This window comes from Lipophrys pholis (genome assembly GCF_963383615.2).
Source record: "Lipophrys pholis genome assembly, chromosome: 2".
Taxonomy (NCBI): domain Eukaryota; kingdom Metazoa; phylum Chordata; class Actinopteri; order Blenniiformes; family Blenniidae; genus Lipophrys; species Lipophrys pholis.
Window position 1 is genome coordinate 23658763 of NC_137636.1, and position 24318 is coordinate 23683080.

The window sequence follows — 24318 nt, forward strand, 5'->3', positions numbered from 1 at the left end:
AACTCCATGTCTGTATGATTCTAACCTGATTTTATATTTTCAAACACTGAATACGAGAGCTTTTTATGTTATCCAAGCCCTGTTGCTTCTCCATACATACATACATACATACACACACACACACACACACACACACACACACACACACACACACACACACACACATATATATTTATATATATATATATATTAGTGCTGTCAAAAATAACGCGTTCATTTAATTAATTGATTTGACACATTTAACTTGTTAAAAGAATTTAATGTAATTAATGCCGTTTTGTTTATTTCTGTTTAAAAAAATAAAAAATGTTTTAACTCCCTTACTGGAGCAGCAGCGTATCAACAGAGCAGCACAATACTGAGTGCAATAATATCAAGGCAGAAAGCTTCACTTAAGAAAGTTCCCTGACGGCTGACTGAGAAAGTGAAAGTCATTAGTTTTACTTTGTAAAGTTGAATTTACCACAGAAGTAATTCTGCAGCAAAACAGCAGGTTGCCATGTTGGCTGACCAGCAGCCACCAAACTGCTAAAACTGGAGGAAATATTGCAGGTAAAATATGAATTTCCCCTCTTTCTCTCTTTCACTGGCTCTCCTCTATACTGTGTGTGTGTGTGTGTGTGTGTGTGTGTGTGTGTGTGTGTGTGTGTGTGTGTGTGTGTGTGTGTGTGTGTGTGTGTGTGTGTGTGTGTGCGTGTGCGTGTGCTTGTGCACAAGTGTGTGCTGTGGTCTCTTTCTCTCATGTATTACAGTATATTATTGCCACTTTGCTGATGTAATAAGTTCACAACTTTGTTTCTAGACATTTTCAAATTCTCAAAGTGGTGGACCTGCACTCTAACAAAACCCAGACTTCCGTTAGGTGTTTATTATTTATTTTTTGTTTTCATTATTTTAATCTTGGAGAGAAACAGTTTCACCAAAAGCCAAAAGGATGTTATAAAAAAATTGTCTTTGATTTTAAATATAGTGTGCGTGTGTTGAGTCGACATTAATTCTGTGGTTTTCCATGAATATCCATAACAAGCTTCAGTCTTCAGTAGAAAAACAATGTGATTAATCGCAATTAATTACAGAAAATTGTGCAATTAATTAGTTAACTTTTTTTAATCAATTGACAGCACTAATATATATATATATATATATATATATATATATATATATATATATATATATATATATATATACACACACAAGTTCACAAAGTGCACGTAAACTCAGCAGTGATTTTTTTCCTTTCATTACCTCACCTCTTTCTGTGTAGCCTCATTTCACACCCACATGTCGTGGAGAGTTTATATAAGGAGTGGCTGTTTGTTTGATTCTTCCACACAAGATTGCGTGTGTGTGTGTGTGTGTGTGTGTGTGTGTGTGTGTTTGTATATAATGAGTGATCATGAAAAGCATGTTTGAGTTTGTAGTTCATATCAAGAAAAGAAAGGCCAATAGTTATTGTGGTGTATTTATGTTGATGGACTGTGTTTATTTCTAATAAAAAAAAACCAATATTATAATATTATCAGTTTTCATTGTGTCAGTTTATTTTTGTGACGTGTTTCTGCACTGTAAAATCGTGCACAGGTGGAATCTCATTCTTTGTGGCTTTGATTCAGGTGGAGATCAATGATAAACGTACTGATCCCCTTTTAAATGAACGAATGAATGAATGGTTTACATCTGGTCATAATTCAAGGCATAGAAAATACAAACAGAATACTGTTTAATTTAGGATGATCAAGAAAAGGAAAAAACTGAAGCCAGTGGCTTATTTATGCCTGTCTTATAAACTCTATGGAATAACTAAGAATATGTACAACTTACAAAGAAAAACACAAAACAACAAACCAATAACAAAAGACAAAAAAAAAAAAAAGAAACTTGAAAGAATAGAACTCAACACCGGAATTAATGATATTCCTCCCTTTACCTTATCAGTTTGAACTATAACCTTTAGTTATTCTATATTTTCTAGCTTCCTTTAAAGTTTACAGTTACTGCAGTTTAACTCCCAGAACAACTATATTGTAAAGTTTCTCACTTTACTCAAAAATAAAAAGTCCTATTGAATTATATTTGCCTTTGCCTAACTTAAAAAAAACTGCTGAATTCAAACAGGAAGGTTTCTATTCTGAACTTGAAAGAATAGTTCCCTCTTTTTTAAAGTACACAATGTCTGCAACTTATAAAGGGAATGAATGGTGGATTTGTAGACTCTAAATAACCGGCTTGGTTTATCAAACGAACAGCTCTTTTCGGTAGTTTGATTATCGAGTCTATGTTAGCTTTGTACAGATTTCCCCAAATCTCAGCATAGTAGCACCATAACTGAAAACTAGAGAATGTGCAGCTTTTCCTACTTAATAGAACGGTTTTATGAAAAGCTTAAACTAATTTTGAATTTGCTTAATATGCTCTGTGTGTGGCTTCCAACACAGTTTTTCCATCTACAATCACTCCTAAAATGAAGAGAAATTGATATTTGGGATTTCTGTCCACTGGCATGACTTGAATGAACATTTTAGCAACTCTTCCATTCTTTCATCTTTACCAAAGACAACCTGCTCTGGACCCCAGATCTACTTTTGCTTAGTCACTGACGCGGCTGGTTTGCATTAACTCCCAGAGGTCTGGACTGGGGTGTTTCCTGTAGGCAGCTCAGGATTGGCTGTGCAGGCAGAGGCGGGCCTGTGCAAACATCTGGAAGTGCTTTCAGCTCAGTCATCCAGTTGCTCAGTGAGCTTGAGAGGAGAACCTCAGCCGCCACAGACAACATGTCCTTCATCAAAGTAGATCCAGCCTCTGATTTCTCCTTCCACAACCTTCCTTATGGGATATTCTCCACGCCTGATAATGTAAGTGAACTTTGTCTTTGTTTGCACGGACGCAGATGAGATCACCTTCAGTTTAATCCAACAGCAGAAACGGATCAAAACCTCATGAAATGTGTTGGGATTGAGAAAACTGCACAAATGTCCTTTTCTAAATCTATTTTAGTGTTCTGGAAAGAAAAGAGCAGACGAATCAGCTTGAAAATTGTCTCTCTGGGGGATTATTTGTGGAACATATTCACGGCTATAACGTGTATTTTAATTCCTCACCAGGCCAAACATCGCATCGGCGTTGCCATTGGAGACCAGATCCTGGACCTGGGTGTGATCAAGTCTTTATTCAAGGGGCCTGTTCTGGCCAAGCATCAGGATGTCTTTGACAAGGTATGTTTAGGATGTGGCTGTGGCGGTACACTAGGGGGTCTTCCTATACCAAAGTTGGCAGTTTGATTCCTATATCCCACCTGTCCTCGTGTCGAAGGGTGCTCGGACTAGACATTGAACCGCAAGTTATTTCCATTGATGGGAAAGTTGTGCCCATACTGAACCCACTGCTATCAGTGGATGTGATATAACTATAACTATTTATCTAAAATGCAGAAGTAAATCAAGTCTGTTTGTCAGGCATCGGTCAATCTTTTTAAGCGGCACTGAATCAGAAGAATTTGTCTGCTCATTCCTTCATATACAGGTGGACGATCATGTCTTTTCAATTATCTACTATAGTCTAACTGTTTAGATCAGGGGTGTCATATACATGTTAGTTTAGGGGCCACATTCACCCCTATTTCAGCTTGAGAGGCTGTGGATTAGCAGTAAATATATTTTTTAAATGCTGTACATTGTAGTAAAACACAAAGGTCAAAGTTTGTGCTTTAGTTTTGTTAATATAAAACTGAATAATTCAGCTACAATGCATAAGCTTCCAACATTTAGTCCAGTAATTATTAATATTAATTGTTTGTTGTACCAGTTCTGTTGCATCTATTCATGCCAAGGGCACATTTATCAAACTGAAGACTTGATGCAATTCCACAAGATCATGTGTTACCTGCTCATTCACTCAAGCTGTCTGTCCTCGTTCATCTCCTGTCTGTATTTTCCCACAAGCCCACGCTGAACGAGTTCATGGCTCTTGGTTACGGGGCGTGGCGGGAGGCCCGGAGGACCCTGCAGGCGCTGCTGTCAGCCAATGAGAGCTCTCTGAGAGACGACGTGAGCCTCCGCAGCAGGTCAGTCCTGGAAAAAGACATTTGAAAGTATTTTTCAATGGTCTTCACTGATCTCATGATCAATACAGCTATTGCTCCAGTCAACAATTCTCACCTATTGTTTTAAGAAATTGCTGAGTCACAGGATTGAACGGATTCGATATAGATTGAATCTGAATTTCAGTGAAGCCATGAGCTTAAATCAGGTGCGTAATTTTAGTTCTGGGGCCACATACAGTCTAATTTCATGTTGAATGGGCCTGACTGGTAAAATAGCGTCATAATAACGTTTAATTTGAAATGAAGGTACCATGTAGTATTTCATACCACCACTAATAAATGAAACTTTGAGAAGGTAGAGTTTCATGAAACAAGGTTGTCGTGTTTTACTGTTAGAGAGATATAATAAATGAGTGACTTGGTCCTAAAGTACAAGTATTTATGTAGTAAACTGAACTATCCATTAAGTATGAACACCTTGAGTCTCACTGATGACGTGTGGAGGATTGTGTGATTGAGTTTGGTCATATAGTACAATTACTGTTACTTGATTGTTGAATTAAAACAAAGCTGGAGGATTTCTAATCTGTCTGACGGGCATTGGTTGACATGTTGTGGAAAACAGCCTTAAATGAAGGTTATTTAGTGTTGCTCAATGCACAGGGAGTCATTTGAGAAGAATCCGGAGGGGGGTGTATTAACTGTGATTAATGAAGGAATTTTTGAAATGGGCACTAATAACAAACACGGGAGCTTATTGCATCAATCAGTCATTAAGTCATACATTCTTCTTATGTGATGCGTCTGTATTAAACCCACAAGCTGATTGCTGATTTACTGATGGATTATGTCTCAGCTAAATTGCACCCTGGGAAATCAGCTGAAGTTTCATGACGTATCAAAACTTTTTTCTACGAAACAGTTAAAAATCTCCCATGTGACACACGTTTGGCTAAAGTTTTGTCGTTGCTCCTGCAGAGCGTTCGTCCATCAGAGCGCAGCCACCATGCACCTTCCTGCAGAGATCGGTGAGTTTCATTAAACCTCTTCTGGCTTCTCGGACCACATGGCTTCATCCACCAACTAATACAACCTTCGTGTTGCAGAAGTGTCAGCACGTATAGAAAAATGGAGGTTTAACTTCTGGACTGATCACACAACTTTGAGATCCAGAAAGGTTTTGATGCGACGAGTAGCTCGGTGAAAATGAAAACAACAGATTTCTACATGGAACAGTGAAGTTCTCATGGATTTTTCTCAATCCTATTTCTTTTCTGGGAGTTTTGATCATTTTCTTTTGCATTTTAAGTTTTTATTCCTCTTAAATCATTCATAGCACAAACTATTTTACATGTTGGAGTGATCTTGATCTGTCATTGTGAAGTTATTGTAAGAAAGTTATCAGATGCAGTAAATACTGTATTCATTCTGATAATTCACTCTGATTTCTTGCAGAAAGACCTTAAATTAAATCGAAATTACACAAATCTCAACTAAAATAATTTAAATAAAATGTGTTCAAATGAAATGAACTTGTTTTTAAATTAAATCAAATTCAATTAAATCAAGAGGTAATGCAATGGAGGCAGTCTCAATATAGACAATAAGTTTAAATAATGTATTTTCATTGACGGAAGTTATTCAAACCGAATAGTAATATAAAATCAATGAATTCAAAATAATTCAAATAAGAATAAATTCAATGATAAAAACAAAGTCCAGACTGTAGATCTGAGCAACTATGACATTATTAAGGCCACAAAAATGGCCACTACTAACTACACGTATAAGATATTTGTTCTAGACACTAAATTAGGGGCAGCTTGGAAAGGGATTTTAGAATCGATAAAGAAAAAACTGACGACTTTTGCTGGAAACATTTTATGATCACAAATACTGTTGTGTTTTACCCTTTTTCTTGATTTCAAAATGTATAAAAAAGCACTATACTATTCCAGAATATTAGATTCCACTGTGATGTTAGTGAGCCACAACAGGGTATTTTGTTTCCACATTAAATTGTTGGTCTTTAGCGGTTTTTTTTTTTTTACTCGAACAATCAACATGTAGTCTTATATCCAGCAGGGGGCACTGTTTACCAGATGATCCTGGCTCTCCATCACAAAGCCTACCCTACTTCTGATAAAGGAAGGGCAGAGGCAGGAGATGTGAATATTTCACTGTGCTCTCCTCTCTGCTTTTCACAGGCGATTACACCGACTTCTACTCCTCCAGGGATCACGCCACCAATGTTGGCACCATGTTCCGGGGAAAGGAGAACGCTCTGATGCCAAACTGGTACATGATGAATCCAACAGGCGGCAAACACTGACAGCTCTGACTTACTGCGGGGCCTTTGCTCTATTGGAGGCAGATCCTGAAAGATGGCATGAAGCAAATAGTTTGAGGTTTTGTCTCAGGTTGAAGGACGCAGGAAGGTTCCTGGGATTGATTGGAGCTCCAGAACGTGGGTGTGCAATTAGACAGTGTAGGGGGACTGTGGGAGCATCAGCGATGGAAGCCTCAGTCACACAGGACAGACAGCCTTCGTTTATTCTCCGACCCTCATGGGAGGAATGCTAAAGGTGGCTGAGGCGTCTCCGTCTCCATCTGAATCTGACACGCCGCACTTTGTTTGAGCAGATGATTGGCAGGCGGCTCCTACCGCCTGTCAGAGTCTCTCCTCATCAAACCTCTGGGATCAAGAGAAGCTTTTCATGCTGGCTCATGTTGTTCAAACTGAGTATTAAAGGCATGGAGACCCCTGTATGGAGGCAGGAGAGCATCTAAACCCCGAGCAAACATCTTAAATACACATGATTTGTTTAATCCAATATTTGATGTCTGTTTTAACACATTGATCTGTATTTAAGGATATTCAGGTATTAAACCATCTAAACTTACACAAATAAATGGCTCATGCTCTCTGAGGTTACAAGGAGCAAAAAGCTTGAAGGAATCATTAGAGCAGGTTAACATCTTAACATGAATAACATGATAGAGGCTGCTTCGCTTTGTAAAATAGCACACTGATAATACTATTATATCGTAATATTGATGAGGCCTGGTTTAAAAAAGGCAGCGCATACTGGTGAAGCACGGTGGCGGGAGCATCATGATTTGGTGTGCTGCTTTTCTACCCCAGCATCCATCAGACATCCAGATAATAGAGAAAAGTTTTGGGATTATGAAACTATATAGTAGGTCGTACAGAAACAATGTTACAACCCGGAAAGAGTCGGATAGAAAACCCAACGTGGGTCATCTCATTTGTGAGACTGATTCCAGGGTAGACTTGATAACAGAACTGAGATCCATCCATCCATCCATCCATCCATCCATCCATCCATCCATCCATCCATCCATCCCTCACAGGACACAGACAACCATACATACTCACAATCAAACCTACAGGTAATTTAGTCTAAACAATAAACCTGACATTTATTTGAAACATGCCAATTTAAAGTTAGAGATCAATACTTACTAAATTTGAAAATAAGGTTTGTGTTCGCAGTCTAGACTTATTCCCTTTATTGGGATTTCGCCCTTCATCTTTTCTCAAGTATTAAGTTTCACATTTCAATATGTTTTGGAAAAATCCAAACAGTCCCTCCTGCTCAGAACCAAACACCGAACATGGGGCGACAGAGCCTCTCCATATGTATCTGCCCCCACACTCTGGGACTCCCTGCCCCAGCACATCTGTGACGGTACTGACCTGAACACCTTCAAATCACTCCTGCTTTTAATGCTGAGCACAAATCTATTTCTTATATTATGTGTTCTTATCACTTTTTTCTATGTTTCTCAATTTTATGCTTGTTGATTTATAATCATAATAATAATTCATAATATGTATCTTTGAATGTCTTGAAAAGCACTATACCAATAAAATATATTATTATTAGTATTAGTATTAGTGTTAGTATTAGTATTATACAGACTTTTACTGACGATACACTTCTAGTGAGGTGATCAATGGATAATTTGCCGATCACCTGGTGGAACCTGAATCACATCATCCATCCACAGAGTCCATAGGATTCCTTTAGTTTTGTCCCTGTTGTGATGCTCGGTGTGTCTTGCTGCAGGTTGAGGCTCCCGGTGGGCTACCATGGCAGAGCGTCGTCAGTGGTTGTTTCTGGGACCCCCATCCGCCGCCCCTCGGGCCAGATGAGGCCCGACCAGAGTGAGCCCACCACCATATAATTCATAGAAAGGCTTTTCTTTATGGAAAGAAAAACATTAAACGGTTTATTTCACTCATCAGCAAACAATGTTTTTAAATGATCAGTGTCAATCTTTGTACGAAAGGGTGCGGATAGAATGTGTACTCTTTATCCGTAAACAATATTAGATATTAACAACATAGTGACACAAACAATCACTCAGATTTCTTCATAGTTACTGTTTTGGTTTCCATCACCTCCACCAATGATACTGTATGTTAAGTGACATCCTGAATTATTTCTATCTCTTCTACCTCTGAGTGTACTCTCATACAGCCAGTGATAACTGTGTTTACTCTGTTCTTTCTCCCAGCAAAGCCTCCGGTGTTCGGCCCGTCCAAGCAGCTGGACATCGAGCTGGAGATGGTGATTAAAGTCTTTACCTCATCAAATAACCAGATCTGTCATGTTTCCCCGGATTTAGAAATAAACTCATTTCAGCATGTTCGTTCCTTCTCTTGTATCAGTGAGTGAAGGTTTCAGTGCAGTCATACTAAGAGCTGCTCCTCATGTCCTTCTCTCGTTTGTCCACTGTATCCTCCTCTGTCTCCTCTGTCCTCGGTGTCCAGGCCTTCTTTGTTGGAGGAGGGAATCGCCTCGGGGAGCCCGTCCCCATCGGCAAAGCCCACGAGCACATCTTCGGCATGGTGCTGATGAACGACTGGAGCGGTGAGTTTGAAAGTTTAAAAGACATTTCAGCTTTACAGAGGAAACAAAACCAAGCGCGACACGTTGGATTCTTCAATAATTGCTTCGTTTACACACGTGGGTGACAAGATTTAGTCACTTATTTACAAATATGCGTTGTTTTGCATGTTTAAAATCTGAAATAGAATGAAATGCATCTGTATGTGTTTTGTGATTTTAATGATGTGACGATAAACCCTGATCCGTATTTTTGGTCTTATCGGGACGTTTGAGTTGACGCCGTTCTTCTCATGGAGGCAAATCAACAACACTAACGAGCAGTGGCGTTTCACTTAGAGGCACACTTGTTCCCTAATTCAAAGCTGAATTATAGATGTTGTCCCAGTCACTTCAGATCCAGTCAGAGGGAAGTGGTTTCACATTAAATGGCAGTGTCAGTCCTCATCAAAACACGAGAGCAAATATGTATTATTGATTGTCTCTGGAGCCTCGTTCTCCTCTCTGTCTGTCACCTTCTCTGATGGATCAAAACATTCCCTCCCAAAAAAAAAAACTGCATTTCAACTAAATATGGTGTAAAATTTCAGTTAAAAAAACAAAAACATTATTATTTCTAGCAGGCAGTGTAAAGACGTGCAACTTAACCCAGAAACTGTTATCTTGGTGGTTAATGGTGGGATATTTGCAGCGTCATTTGCTCTATGAACACTGTAACAGAGATGCATGAGAGTTTCCATGGAGAGCGAAGCTCCTCACTTCTACACTTAAAGCTCAAATTAACATCATTAAAGCACCGACTAGAAATGAATTAATATGCATTGATTAAACTGCTGGAAGCAAACTGTGAGAAAAAAAATGTAGTTTGATGGTCAGAATTGGATAGAAAACGTCCTCCATGGAAAAAGAAAGAAAAACTAGAAGCAGCTTCTGTTTAAAGATGGTGAATGTTTCACATGTTGATGCTTTGGTCATCACGGTTCCGTGTCAGCCTAACCTCCATATGTCGGAGTCCTGCCCCGGGCATCGCCTGTGATCTACCAGGCTCCATCGGCTCGGCTCTACTGTTTTATTTCAATGCTCCTCTGTCAGAAGCAGAGTCAGGTGGAAGTGTTGATGCTCCAATGTGTCAGAGTGAAGCTGAGCGGAGACTCTTTAATGATTGAGACACTGTGTGTACAGCAGGCATTTTTTTTCTTTTTTCTATCCAAATACTGTAGATTTAGCAGGACATTTTGAGGAAAATGTTGAATTTATGAGCAGTTTAAACTCATGTACATTTATTTACCTTTATTCAACAGGATAGCTCAAAGACTTGTTGGTGGATTTTGATGAAATTCGGAAGACTATAGATAAAATGAAAACGAAAAAATGATGTAACTTTGGATCCAGATGATATTTTACATCCAGAAAACCACTTTGAACGATCAAATTTAGCAGGTTGATTGGCTTTGTGCTGAAGCAGAAGAGCCTTTTATGGTGGATATTGTAAATATCTGAAATCTACACTGGACAATGCATCTTTAAAAGGTCAATTACTGGTATATCAAATCCTCTCAAAGCAACTGAATCAGGTTAACAGGACTTGGTCGTATATCTTTTAAGACGAGCCAGCCAAGTCAGAGGACTGATGGAGCCACATGGTTGGAGAACAAGATATGACCCGAGTCCAGTTAACTTGATTCATTCGCTTTGAGAAGATACACAGAAAATGATCTCAAGCTGAACGGAGCGTTATCACTTCTGTAAAGGTGGAATTCATACTAGAGCACATAAACCTATGTTCAATACCTAATGAGGTGGCTGAAACTTTGCAAGTTACAGAAAAAATATTGATTACAGTTATTGGTTACTTCTGTTTTGAGATCATCTAACACCCCCCGTGTCAAGCATGTTTTTGGTTCAGGTTCCACAATCAGCACAATTTCATCTTGAGTGGATCAGACTGCTAAAATACTGTAATAATATCCTTTAAAATTCTTTTTGTTGTGCTGCAGTATACATGATGACAATGTTGACGATTTCACAAAAGCAGACAATTACTGGGGAAAATAACTATAATCTCAACATGAGGTCAATTTTAATGAAACCTCTTATTAAATTTATAAATTAATTCTTTATGCATCATATGATTTGTATCAATTATCATTTTAACAATCAGAGAAGAAGTTAGATCAGTTGTCCCTTTAAGGGTTATTGCTCAATGATAAACATGAATACATTCTGTGTCTGTGAAGGCCGCTGTTTAAAAGCAGATATGCAGAGGATTGCATTCGGCCTTTTCAGCCCTTTTAACCTGAAATTACCTCCAATTTATCCACCGAATGTGGAACTGTTGATTTAAAGAGGCCTCGGGCTCATTCTGCGGACTGAATGTCTGAAGGACGACACACTCCTGCTGAAACGCTCCGGTTTTTCCTCACTGCCGCTCAGCGCCGGACTTTTTTCAGTCTGTGACATTTCTGCTGAACATGCAGCTAAAAAAGAAAAGGAAGTTGACTGCTGAGACTCTCAGGAGATCAGTTCAAGACTTCCTCTGAATATCTGCCTCCAAACATTTCAGACAAACATCTCACTGCTAAACGGCTGCAGAGGGAGAAGTGTGATCTTTTTATGGTCACTTGAAAACGTAGTCGTGTGAACGCGGCCTAAAAGAGCAGCTCATCAGCCGCTCTGCGAATAAAGGTCGATCTTGTTTGTTCCAGCACAGTCAGAATAACGCAGATGGAGAATTCAGGGCTCATTGAGTAGAAGTGGCTCTAACTGACATCCAGATATTTCCTCTGAGAGACGGAAGCAGAGCAACAATCAACCCCCCCCCCCCCCCCCCCCCCCCCCCCCCCCCCCCCCAACACTTCAAACCAAAATTACTTTGAAAATTCTCAAAGCCTCCTCCACGTGGATTTGGTAACTATTTTGTAATTAGCTGTAATTTTCCTTTTCTTTCTTTCTTTTTTTACATGACATTAGATTCTTGAGTCGATAAAGACTTGACCACACACAAGCACATTAAAGCAAATAATCCTGAAACCCTCGTTAGTTTCATTCAGACGCATCATTAAAATGAAAAAAAAAAAACCTCATATTTTACATTCCTTCACCCATCCATCTGGTTTATCGGCTCACTTTGTTAAAATTAGGGTCACATGTAGCTGCAGGTTATAGGTAATGTTATTTAACTTCATTACACACACACGCACAGACTGATCTCTTGTATCGATACACACGAGAGTATATATAGAACTGAATTTAACCTCAATTTCACCCACAGTTTGAGTTCGCATCAAATATTTAAAGATGAAACTGGAGAACAACCCTGTATAAACTAATGGACTGGTCTAATAGAGGTTTGTGTGTATTAAAAAGCTGAAAAATGTGATTCACGTGTGTGACTACTCACAGGATGCACAACACAAGATCACACACACTATCCAGTGAGCAGGTTCATGAATGTGGAATATCAGGTGTGTGTTACCAAAAATACTGTGAGGAGTTTCTGTTAAGAAAGTAATTTTAAAATCGTCCGAGCTGCTGCTGCTGCTGCTGCTGCTGCTGTCATTGTGATGGGAAGCGTTTCCCCAGCTGCTGTCCCACCACTTTTACTTGTGGACTTAATTTGAGGATACATACGACCTGGATTGTTATAAATGTTTTTATTTAGCCGGCAATCGCTTCTGAATCTCTTTGTCTTTGTGGCAGATTAACTCACATATGGCGTAATGGTGTGACGCTATGTTTGATGACTTCCTCCATCGATCACGTTTGCCCCTGTGGGCGCTCGGCAGGTCATCCATTTACTCCATGGTGAAAACAAGCAAATAAACATGTAAACAATCCCATTTCCGGCATATCATTCCCGTGTGTGATTGGGGTTTAAACCAAGGGTGTCAAACTTAAGACCCGTGGAGCAAAGCTGGCCTGCAAGAGGCTCCAATCCAGCCAAACAAACCACCAAGCAAATGACGGGAATTTCAACGAAAACATCGGTTTTCAAACAAATTTCTGAAGAGCAGCGAACACTGATCAGTGATGCTGCCGTGAAAGCTTGCAAAGTAGCATTAGCCTCATAGCCACGCTGTCAGGAGGAGTTTGTAAAAAACACCCAGAATGCAACAGTTTTCTGGACATTTCACTGTATTTTGCACCAGAAAGTTTCATTAAAAATGGCTTTATGTTGAGATTGTACTCATTTTCAGTAATAATTGTTTCGTTTATTGAAAACATAGACTTTTTCACTACATATGTACTGTAGCTATACTCTGCGCCAAAACAAAGAACCTACAGCTCACTTTATTTTCCTAGAATTTCATCCAATTTGTTTTAAAAACATCTGAAGGAACCAGCTACTCAGATTAAAGTATTCCTGCAGCATCAGTTATCTAAATCTGTTTTTTGGTCACATTTAAAGTCGTAATAATACATCATGTTGTTTGAATTCACATTATTAAAAGTATGTTGATAAAGTAATTTAAGAATTGCTTTTAAATAAATAAATAGAATATCAGTTCAGATGAAATGTGTTGACAGAACTATAATTTTGTGATAAATTTCAGATATGGAATGTAATTTGTGCAGCTAAAGAGATTTATTCCATTACACATAATAATAATTATAGTAATAATAATAACTTTATTTATATAGCACTTTTCAGAACATGTTACACAAAGTGCTTTACAGTAAAAACACAGACAAAAAGTCAGACTGGCGCCAGACCATGAAGAGCTTTAAAAGTAATTTAGCAAAATCTTAAAATCAATTCTAAAACACACAGGGAGCCAGTGGAGGGAAGCCAGAATAGGTGTGATGTGTTGTCGCCTGTTAAAACCCCTTAAAGGGCCGAGACCATTAAAAAAGGGAGACCTGATAGAAGGGAATTGCAGTAGTCGAGGCGGGGGAAGATGAGAGAATGAAGGAGTTTTTCCAAATCTGGGCAAGAAAGCATTGACTTTAATTTGGAGATCAGTCGGATTTGGAGGAAACAGGACTGGACAACCTTTTTCATGTTGGGGGGAAAAACTGAGGTCAGGATCGAATAACACGCCAAGATTTCTGGCAACTGGCTTCACATTGGAGGATAATGGACCACAGTTGTTGGAAAACAGACTATTGTGTGGGTTTGGGGGGTTGAAGAGAATTATTTCGGATTTTGCTGGATTTAGTTGGAGAAGGTTTTAAGCCATCCAACGGTTAATGTCGTTAAGACAGTTAAAAACAGCAGCTCGGCCTCCCAGGTCAGCAGATCTCAGAGGAAGGTATATCTGTGTGTCATCTACTTAAAAATGATAAGATACTTTATGTTGTTGAATTGAAGGAGTGAGTGGGAGTAAAATAAATGGAAAATAGAATTGGACCTAAAATCGAGCCTTGTGGTACACCACTGGTAATGGGAGCGGAAGAAGAAGAATGGTTACCTATGGTGACAGAGAAAGTTCTATCTGAAAGAGAAGAGTAAAACCAATCAAGTGCAGTGTCCCTGATACCAACCCATGTCTTCAGGCGTTCCATTGAAATTGTGTGCTCTACAGTGTCAAAGGCTGCACTCAAATCTAAAAGAATTAAAATAGGACCCTCACCTCTGTCGGCGGCCAGCAGGAGGTCATTTGAGGAGGGCAGTTTCTGTGCTATGTAGAGCTCTAAAACTAGACTGGTATTCTCAAAGATGTTATGTTGGTACATAAAAGCTAAAAGCTGATTTGAAACTACTTTTTCTAAAACTTTAGATAAAAATTTTAATTTGGAAATTGGTCTGAAGTCATATTAGAGGGCTCGAGACACATGACGCCACATTTCAGAAAAACATAATTTCCATGTCAGTATAGATTATCAGAAAGGTGTAGTCCGAGCATGACCTGATTCTGCTTTTTGTTTTCCTCTGTTGATTCTCAGCCCGGGACATCCAGGCGTGGGAGTACGTTCCTCTGGGACCTTTCCTGGGGAAAAACTTCGGGACCACCATCTCGCCCTGGGTCGTCCCCATGGAGGCACTGGTACCTTTCGCAGAGCCCAACGCTGTCCAGGTGATTCAAACTGTGACAAAGTCTTATTTTACAGGAAATTATGGGTTATAATCTGATAAATAACCACATAAATCTTCACTTTGTGTCATATTTGAATGGAAAGTTTAATCTGTTTGTCATTTTTTCATGAATATTTGATTCAGTTTGCATAATTAAGAATGCAACATGCCATGAATTAATAATTTCTAGATTTAGATTTAGCAAACAAATATTATTAATCTCTCTTTACGGGAAAATAAATGTTTTAACAAGAAGATGAAATGTGTAGTTTAGCAAACAGTCGTTACAGTGGAAAATCACACAGATCAGACCTGGAGAAGAGTTTGAGGATATAAAGCTGCCTGACGTCACATAAAGTAACCTGCCTGATGAATAATGGACTAAATGTGTCTGAATAGGACTAAATATGATATATTCACACAATGGATTAAATTAATTTAGAAGTGGAAGCCTTTTCTCAGCATATAAAAGATATGTTAACGGTAAAGATCTTTGCTTTCATAAATCTGAAAGAACTAGAAAACAAGCCTAATGATTTTCACATCATTATCAGCCGGAGTAGAATTGCATAAGTTGGTATAACAGGCTGTTTCTGAGGAGTTGGTGCTACGTTTCTTCAGCAATTGAATCCAATTAAAGCACAAGTTGGCATGCTGAAAGGTCAGTCTCAGATTTAGTGGACAAGAGGCTTTGTTTCCGGGGACTTTATGGAATTTGTTTTGAAGCTCTATTTTGCTTCATCTATAATGGAAATGAGTACAACTGACTGTTTGTTGTTGTTGTTCGCACAGGATCCAGAGCCTCTTCCATACCTGCAGCACAGTGACGCCTACACGTTCAACATCAACCTGGGCGTGTCTCTAAAAGGTGACGTACAGAAAGATACTCTCAGTAAATCTACACAATACCCAGCATGACTGAAGATATACTGATTCTCAGCAGTTTGAGCCTGAGATAGTTGAATAAAATATAAAATGCATACACAAAAAAAAAGCATAGTGATGAATGAGTCAGGCCCCGTTTTCACGACAATATTTAAAGTGAAATATTCCGAGCCAAAACAGTGACAGCTAAGTTTATAATCCTAAAAGTGTTAAACTTGAAGGTAAAATGTGATTTTTTATTTTTTTTTTTGCTTTATTCACCTGAATAAATTAAACAGTCGAGGTGTCATCTTAAATGGATGCTCAAGATGCTCTGTTATCTCTAGAAGTGTACTGGTTAACCATTTACCTCTGATTTGTCCTGCGCTGTAATACCAATTTGAACCACAAGGAGGTGTCTTGGGTTACTCTGCATTAGACACGAACACTACAATCATTGAACGTGACGACTATATTAATTATCAACAATGTAAAGCGTTTCACATGACGTTCCACATCAAATTAAACCTGAGAATCTGGGCTGCAGTTCATTATATACCAGCAGAGACGCCGAAAAAATTGTATATTATTCTTGAGCATTGAAATTAATCGCAGATTAATTTTTTAAGTAATGCAGGGAAGCACTTCCTCCGCTCATGTATAAATTAATCATCTCTATGTTGGAGTGTGTTGTTTACGAAGGCAGCTGGAACAGCATGTCGTGTGTCTCTGACTGGAGGACGTAACATTAGTGGGTGATTTGAGATGCCAAATGCCAATATGGGAACAACGCAAAGTAAAGTTGATCCAATGCAATGGATGAGGGTGCGTAAGAGAAAATGTGAGAGGTTTTAAAGTATTTCATACTCTTAAACGCTTGAGATTAAGATTCTTAATTGCTTGCTTTAATGTATTTCTTTTTATTTCTTTGTAACGCATGGTGAATGGCCTCGTGTCTGAATGGTGCTATATACAGTAAATACATTTGCTTTGCCTTGAGTAGAAGCCTTAAAGATAGTTTGAAGAGTTTAAGGTGCACTCAGACACATCGCGCCTGGTTTCACCTATTACTCTAAAACCAGTCGTAACTGCCTCTTCATACTAAATTATTGCTGCATTGGTGTTTATTATCGGCATCAATATACAAGAAACCTTTTTTTAAAAGTGAAGCTGTTGAACATTCTAGATGAATTAAATGTTTTTAGGTGAAATATTGATCTGTCAGATGAGTGTTGCTGGACTCCTCTGTCGTGTCAGTGAGTTACAAAGTGATTGATCGTGTCACTCTGAAGTGTCTTCTGCTGTTTGCCCTTCAGGACACGATATGGCCGAAGCTGCGAACATCTGCAGGTCCAACTTCAAGGTAACAGCCTTGTGTGCTGAGTCACTGCAGTTTTAACAATATGGGCTTTTTTTTTTTATGAGCGCAGTAGAAAGTACAGATAGTAAAAAGGCCCAGAGGGGCTTTCGAAGAGAAGTGATTTCTTTCTGTTTTTACAAAGCCAACAGGATCTGCACTAGTGAGCCAAATGTCATCCACAATATCGCTGATATTTTCTTGCATCATTAAGAAAAGTACAATTTTGATGTGGATCTTTAGATAATGAAAGAAACGACTTAAATATGAATTAATATGAGATTTTTTTTTAATTCAGTCTAGAGAGAACAGAGTCTCTGAAGTGAGTCCCTGATGTGCTTTAGTGTAATTTAGCATGAGGTGTTCAAGGACACCGTCTGTGTTTGAGTATAAAATGACTCCACATACAATGAGTGAGTACAAAGTAATGCATAATGTTTTACATTTATGGGGATTATTTATAGTTGTGTAGTAGAAATAATCATAAAAGAGTAAAGACATCTCCACTTTAGGTCTGTACTCAAATTTCAAGGACTCCAGGTTCAGTTTTTACGATGAAATTCTCACATATGACCACAAACAAAAATGTGTTTTCAAGTTGATTTTAAAGCACATAAAAGTTTCTCTATTGTTACAAAGTCTAGTACTTAGTTCATACTGCTATCTGACTTGTAATGTTGTGAATTGTGGAAGGCTACGCAACGATTTATTTATTTTCTTCCCAAAAAATGGGTGATTTTGATTTAGGATTTCTGAACTGGAAATTAGTATACCACCTAAGAGTATAAATGTGCTTCATGTCGGATCATTGTGCTTCATTAACAACCAGTTTCTGGTGGTTATATTTACTTGAATAATTTGTTAAATCGAAAAATGAAAACATGGACTTTACTCTGAGGAAAATAACTAAATAAACATTGTATAGATTCAACTTTCATGAAATAAATACACTCAATTATGTGAACATGTGTAAATGTTGATATTTTAACAAGAGTGTAAATGAATAACAGGCTTGAATCAGAAGTATTGATGTGTTGGTATTGAACTGCACCCAAGTAAATGTTGTATTATTAGTATTATCAGGGAGTATGTCTACAAAAACAGGTTAATTATGTTAAATACAGATTTAATTGGGTTACGCTACTTTGAACGTGTATTCAGCTTTAGTGTTCATCTATAAACGACAAAGTTAATATTATAAAACTAAAAACTCACTCCAAAACTCGCAAACATATATTTGATGGTATTCTTTTCAAATGACAAAAGTCATTAATTAACATGATCATGTGCAATTTCTTTATGATAAAAGTTTGTGGGAAAAGTACAAAACTACAAAAAATGTCATCTAAATAGGGAATATTTTGTTGTGTGTTTATTTATGAAGTCATAAACGTACCTTCAAATCTCCACTGTGAATAATTATTTACAAGAAAAGTAAATATACAGACACACAATGTGTTTATTCTCACTAGGATTAATTATGGTGTCTTATTTATATTTTTACATTTTATAATTAAATGAATATGTGAATGTGTGAAAGGTTCAAAGCAGAGGTGCCATGTTTTGTATTAAAATGTATAAATCCTACATATCCCACAAACATTGTTTGATTTTAATGTTAGTCATATCTTCTTTTTCATGGTTTCTGAACTCATCACTGTAAGTTTGGAGTAATAAAAGAAAAAGAAACAAGGAAAGGGTTAAATCTGCAGCTCTCTAAGCTCTTGTTTTTATTCAGCTCTACTAAAGTAAAGGTGGATTTTTCTGCCGCTGACTCAGCATGAATCCCAGTCCTTCAGTTTGAATATATTCACTGTGCAGATTTTCTGGTGCAGGTTTTTTATCCTGATATCTACGTTGATCTTACTCATACTCTGGCTCTCTTCTCTCTGACGGAAGTACATGTACTGGACCATGAAGCAGCAGCTAGCCCATCACACGGTCAATGGCTGCAACGTCCGACCAGGAGACCTGCTGGCTTCTGGCACCATCAGTGGACCCGTGAGTGTCTGCAGGCTCAACGTGCTCACATGTATCTGAGGTTTGTGTTGAAACTGCTGGATCTCCTCAGGAGCCCGAGAGCTTCGGCTCCATGCTGGAGCTGTCCTGGAGAGGATCCAAGAGCATCGACGTGGGAGGAGGACAAAGCAGGACCTTTTTGAACGATGGAGATGAAGTCACCATCACAGGTATGTAGTGTTGAAGTCAAGACCACCTGATCCGGGACCGAGTCAAGACCAAGACCTGAGCATCTCAAGACCAAGACTTTATGGCACAAAGACCAAGTCAGGACCAAGACCAGAGCCTCCCAAGAGCAAGTCAAGACCAAGACTTTAAGGGACAGAGACCAAGTCAGGACCAAGGCCTCAGCATTCCAAGACCAAGACTTTAGGGACAGAGACCAAGTCAGGACCAAGGCCTCAGCATTCCAAGACCAAGTCAAGGCCAAAATTTTAAGGGGTCAAGACCAAGTCAAGACCAAAACAAGACCAAAGTGTTAAGGGTCTGTGTACCCTGTGGCCATTTGATTTTCCTTTTGATAACAGGTCATGGAAAACGACCTGATTTTCGTTTTCCGATTTGATATCGGGAAACAAAGAATGCGAGACGGCTCATCTCCCATTCTTTGTCTGGAAGTTAAATCCTGTTTCCCGCTTTCGACATCAAAAGGAAAATAGAATGGCTGAAGGGTACATGGACCTTTAAGGGGCCCAGACCAAGTCAAGACCAAGACCAGAACTTCCCAAGACCAAAAGAAGACCAAGACTTTACAGGGCCAAGACAGAGTCAAGACAAACACCAGATCATCCCGAGACTACCTGTAGTGTTGGAGTACTCAAAACCGTCCGTGAGTATACCAACACTACAGGTAACTGTGATATTTAGTCCAGCCAGATATCTTCTTTAATATTCCTGCTTTATCTAAAGTCTTTTCGAAGAGGAAATTAGATTATCTTTATGAGATTATTTCAGTCATGACCATGTTACCATGGTGAATACAGGCTGGACCATCAGCACATCACCATCGCAGGGTCATTACATAGAAACACAACTTGAATCACACCACTAAGCAATATCTGCTCTCTAACTTCATCATAACTTCATCAAATATGTTCCTGAGTGCATAATAACCTGTAAATAATCTATAAATTACAACAACGTTCTCAAGCATGTCTCATTACTAAGAGAGCTGAGCACTATTACATCATCGATCCACTAAACCAGAGTTCAATAAGTACACATCATTTTAATCAAGCGTAAGATAATATTCATTGAAATTTGTTGCTCTGCTGAGTTGACTTTTAAGTTTCCCTGAGAGAAACAATAACTCATACTGGAGAGGTTCAATATGCACGGACTGTATAATCAAATCAATTCCCACTGCAGGTTCAGTACAAACTAATAATGCAGAACCATTTCCAAAAGCAATGCAATAATATGCAGCTTGTTTACTGCCTGCATTTCGATGGAAGTCTATGAAAACCACGTATAAAATGTTGAAAGTGAAAAATCTGAACAGTATCTGCTCATTTTAAATTTATGAGCCGCTCATGATTTGTGAGTCTGGCCAGCAGCTTTTCACCACAGTGCTGCATCAGCTCTTCTTTTATTCACAAGTTATTCTACTACGGAAGTGAAATCTTTCCACATTCCTGCTTTGGACAAAACTTCAGTAGTTCAGGGGCTTCCACTACCCGATCTGGTCAATAATTACAGATCAAGTGGGCGTATTCAGTTAGATTACATCTTCAGATAGAAAACAAACTGGATTTGTTTGAGTTTTTTTTTTAAGTCTGTTTCATTTGGGGATTTATTCCGCAGTGCAGGCAGCAGTAACAACACTGCAAACAACTCTGACTAGTACTGTAACACTGGGGACAGCACAAAAGGGCAGAGAGAAATGAGAGCAATGATTTTGGCTCCAGTGCATGTTGGGAAACAGCGATGACTTTTTGAACTGCAATCCTCTAGTAAGATTTAAATGAACAAAACAACAGCTGCTGGTACATATATGGTGTGTCATTCTGGCTCCGCTTGTCTTTTTCAAGAAAACTTAGATTAAGGAATAAATTCGCCAGCCTGAATAACTTACATGAGCTGTGCTTTACATAATGCAGTATTAGTAATCCTATCCATGATGATTTCATGTAGGGATTAATCGATGCCGGTATCGGGTCCGGATACTGCACAGAGTACGCAGACTTGTACTCATCCTGTAAAAAGTGGTATTGATGGTAGTAGTTTTATGTCTTCTTATTTCAACTTGTCTTTGATGTCCTCTTCTGTCCAGGTTACTGTCAAGGAGACGGATACAGGGTGGGCTTCGGACCCTGCAGGGGGACCGTCCTCCCGGCCCTGCAACACTAAAACACTCACTGTGACCTGTGGGGGGATCTTTCTGTGGAAGACTCAGATTAGGACAGAATTGTTGGCTCCCATCATGAAAAAAAGAAGAGTCCATTCGATTTTTGCTGAAGTTACCGACGTTACTGCCATTTGGACTTTTTACCTGTCAGTACTGTGTTGCCTATTTTATTCAGGGTTGAAGAGGACACACACTACCTCTGAAAGCTGGTGAAAGGTGAGAAGAGATGTAGCGGAATTGGATGGGTTGGATATTAACGAATGGGATTACCCATGTCTCTCTAATAAAGCAACGACTCCATCCTTAAGAAACTGTTCAGGCTGTTTCAGGTTTTGATGAGATCTCCTCCAGATGCAAGTGTCCAGCTCTTCTCATAGATGTTTGATTAGTTTTGGCAAGGTTTGGCTGTCTTGGGGATGAAGAAGTGCAGGTTTTGGGTTTTATAGGTAAAGTGTAAAACTGTTCCTTACTTTGGTAGCCAATATCCAGGAGGAGAACACTTCTCTAAACCGACTGTGTGGAGCTATAGCTGAGTCTGTTGGGTGAAATGTTTGGACTTATTGTTTCAATGAGAGTTTTGGGACTTGTATACCGCCAATAAACTTTGTAGAAAAGACACAACCTCTCCCACTATGGATGCTGAACTGTTGCATAGCAACTGGACTCTCCCAAACATTCAGGTATCTTCCTCCAACAAAACTTATGTTAATCAAAAAGCTGGATGCTAGTTTTTCCTCGGCTTTACCTTTTGTTGAACCACAGCTTTGAATTCCACCCTGTCGAGAAAATTTGCTTAATTTGTTCTTAATTTATCTTTCACCTTTGATTTCTCTAATATTCAGTCTCATCTGGTCAGACAAGGTCTTCCTTTGCTTTGTCTGCTCCACTGACTGATTCATTTCTCAACTGCGAGACATTTATGAAACTATCAAGTCATAAAAGAGACTATTCTTACAATTCTCTAGATCTCATTTCATCAAACATACCAAAGCTTGACAGGGAGTCACAGAAAGCTTTTAGTTTCATTACATTTAAGAAGAGTCGAAACAAGTTTCGAGAGTACCAGCAAGTTTTGTCTGTAAATACAGGTTTTATTACCTCACTTAGCTCTGCCAACTTTTCTTTATCTATCTATCTTTTGAAAGGACGTGCGCCTGGCTGGAGTTAATAATTGATTAGTGTGTCTCTGACTCAGTCAGTGAAGTGATTCACTCTGAGCCCCGCCGAGTCGTACAATGACCTTGTTATTGAAATCCTCTGAAATATTAATCTGGCTGAGGGATTCTCCCACATCAAATCAAAATGTTACTGCTGTACCAGGATCAGTGTTAATGGTGGTTTGATTTGTAGTGGCTGTCAGTTTACAATAAACTCGGTCATTTTTCATTGTATCGTGCATGTGTGTTTTTTTTTTAATTGTGGCATATTTTGTCCTTCAAACATGTTTAACTGTGAACACTCTGCTCATCTTTTCTTCTGGAGGAGATGAATGAAAAATGGTCAACTCTGAAGCTCCACTACCTTACTGTCATGGTTCACATTTTGTCCCTTGTGTTTATTGTGAGAGTCATTTACACGTACCCAGGTTTTTACAAAAACTGATGTTTCCCCCTCTGCATTTACAAAACAATCTTCATCGATATGGACCGCATATACACCTGGTACAAAGCGGCTATGAGCATGCCAAACCTGTAGGGGGCAGTGTAGCGGGAAGCATGAAGCCATGATAGCCAATCAGAATCCTGGAAAAAGCATGACGTCAAGAATTGGGACCTAAATCGCCGCCTACCCCCCTTTAGATGCAAACAGAGACAGAGTTTTTCTAAATCTCCACTGTGGCCGGAGTTTTCAGGAATTATTGTTTATGATGACTCGCTGCTTTTATGTGTAACTGCAAGGCCCAATCGCAAAGAAATATCACAGGTTTTTTTTTAGATATCTGGGTCGGTGTAAACATGGCCTCTGTCTTTCCATTGCAAGCTCCTTGGCTTCCTCTTTCTTTGTTTGATTGCTATTCTGTGCCCTGATGTGTTTCATCTCTTCCAAAGTGTGTGATTGTCTTCAGCTTGCGGCTTTGGTTTATTTATGTGTCTGCTGTGTATTCTGGTTGTTGGTCCATCTTTGTTTCTGCACTGGCAGCAGTATTCTTGTGTCTCTTTGTAGCTAACTCTCCGGTGATCTCGGGGAGTTTGGTGTTTTGTTTCTTGTGATTTTAAAATAAAGATGAGCTTCAGTTCTACCTACAGCAGCGTCTGGCATCATGAGTCCGCTCTGGAGCCAAACTGAACATTTACAAAATGCCACAAATGAAATTATTATTACAAGCTAAATTCAGAATTTATTCCCGGGACTGCTTTACAATTATAGGAAGACAAATTGATGTAAAATACATTTACATACCAACACTAACTCCATCTAAACCTATCAAAAATGAACAATTTCCAATCACAAGTTCTTCAGTGGAAATTTCAAATTCCCCCATGAAATCTAGTTCTCTTCTGATTATTATACATTAGAATACACACTGAGAAGTCAACACCAAAGTTTATTGCTTTATTTATCTGAAGACCCCATATTGTTCCAGACTGCGTCTTTCTGTGTGGTGGCCTATTATTTTTGGATCTTTCACACCGAGCTTCTAAACTTTGGACGGCATGGCTCCTGCTGTGCTGCAGCACACTGATATACTTGGACCAACTTTCCAAAAGTCATCAGCACGCTAAATGAGAGTTTTATAGTTGCATTAGCAGTCTTGAGTGTGTGTCTGTGGGTCCGTGTGTGTGTGTCTGTGGGTTCGTG

The 24318-nt window shown here is 38.9% G+C and overlaps 1 protein-coding gene across 2 annotated transcripts; it reads left to right on the top strand.

Moving 5' to 3' along the window:
* Positions 1 to 2723: 2723 nt before the first annotated feature.
* On the top strand, positions 2724 to 23763 carry fah (fumarylacetoacetate hydrolase (fumarylacetoacetase)). Of its 2 annotated transcripts, XM_080493396.1 has the most exons (14): positions 2724 to 2852; positions 3102 to 3212; positions 3939 to 4060; positions 5018 to 5067; positions 6247 to 6337; positions 8134 to 8231; positions 8585 to 8637; positions 8841 to 8940; positions 14803 to 14933; positions 15725 to 15800; positions 17113 to 17159; positions 19053 to 19154; positions 19225 to 19342; positions 21445 to 23763. In XM_080493396.1, the coding sequence occupies exons 1-14, from the start codon at positions 2772 to 2774 to the stop codon at positions 21519 to 21521; spliced, it is 1257 nt and encodes a 418-aa protein (XP_080349522.1). In that variant the 5' UTR covers positions 2724 to 2771; the 3' UTR covers positions 21522 to 23763. The 2 variants fall into 2 exon arrangements, with proteins under 2 accessions (XP_080349522.1, XP_080349523.1); XM_080493397.1 differs by lacking the exon at positions 17113 to 17159 and having other exon boundaries at positions 2730 to 2852; positions 21445 to 23761.
* The last annotated feature ends 555 nt before the right edge of the window (positions 23764 to 24318 follow it).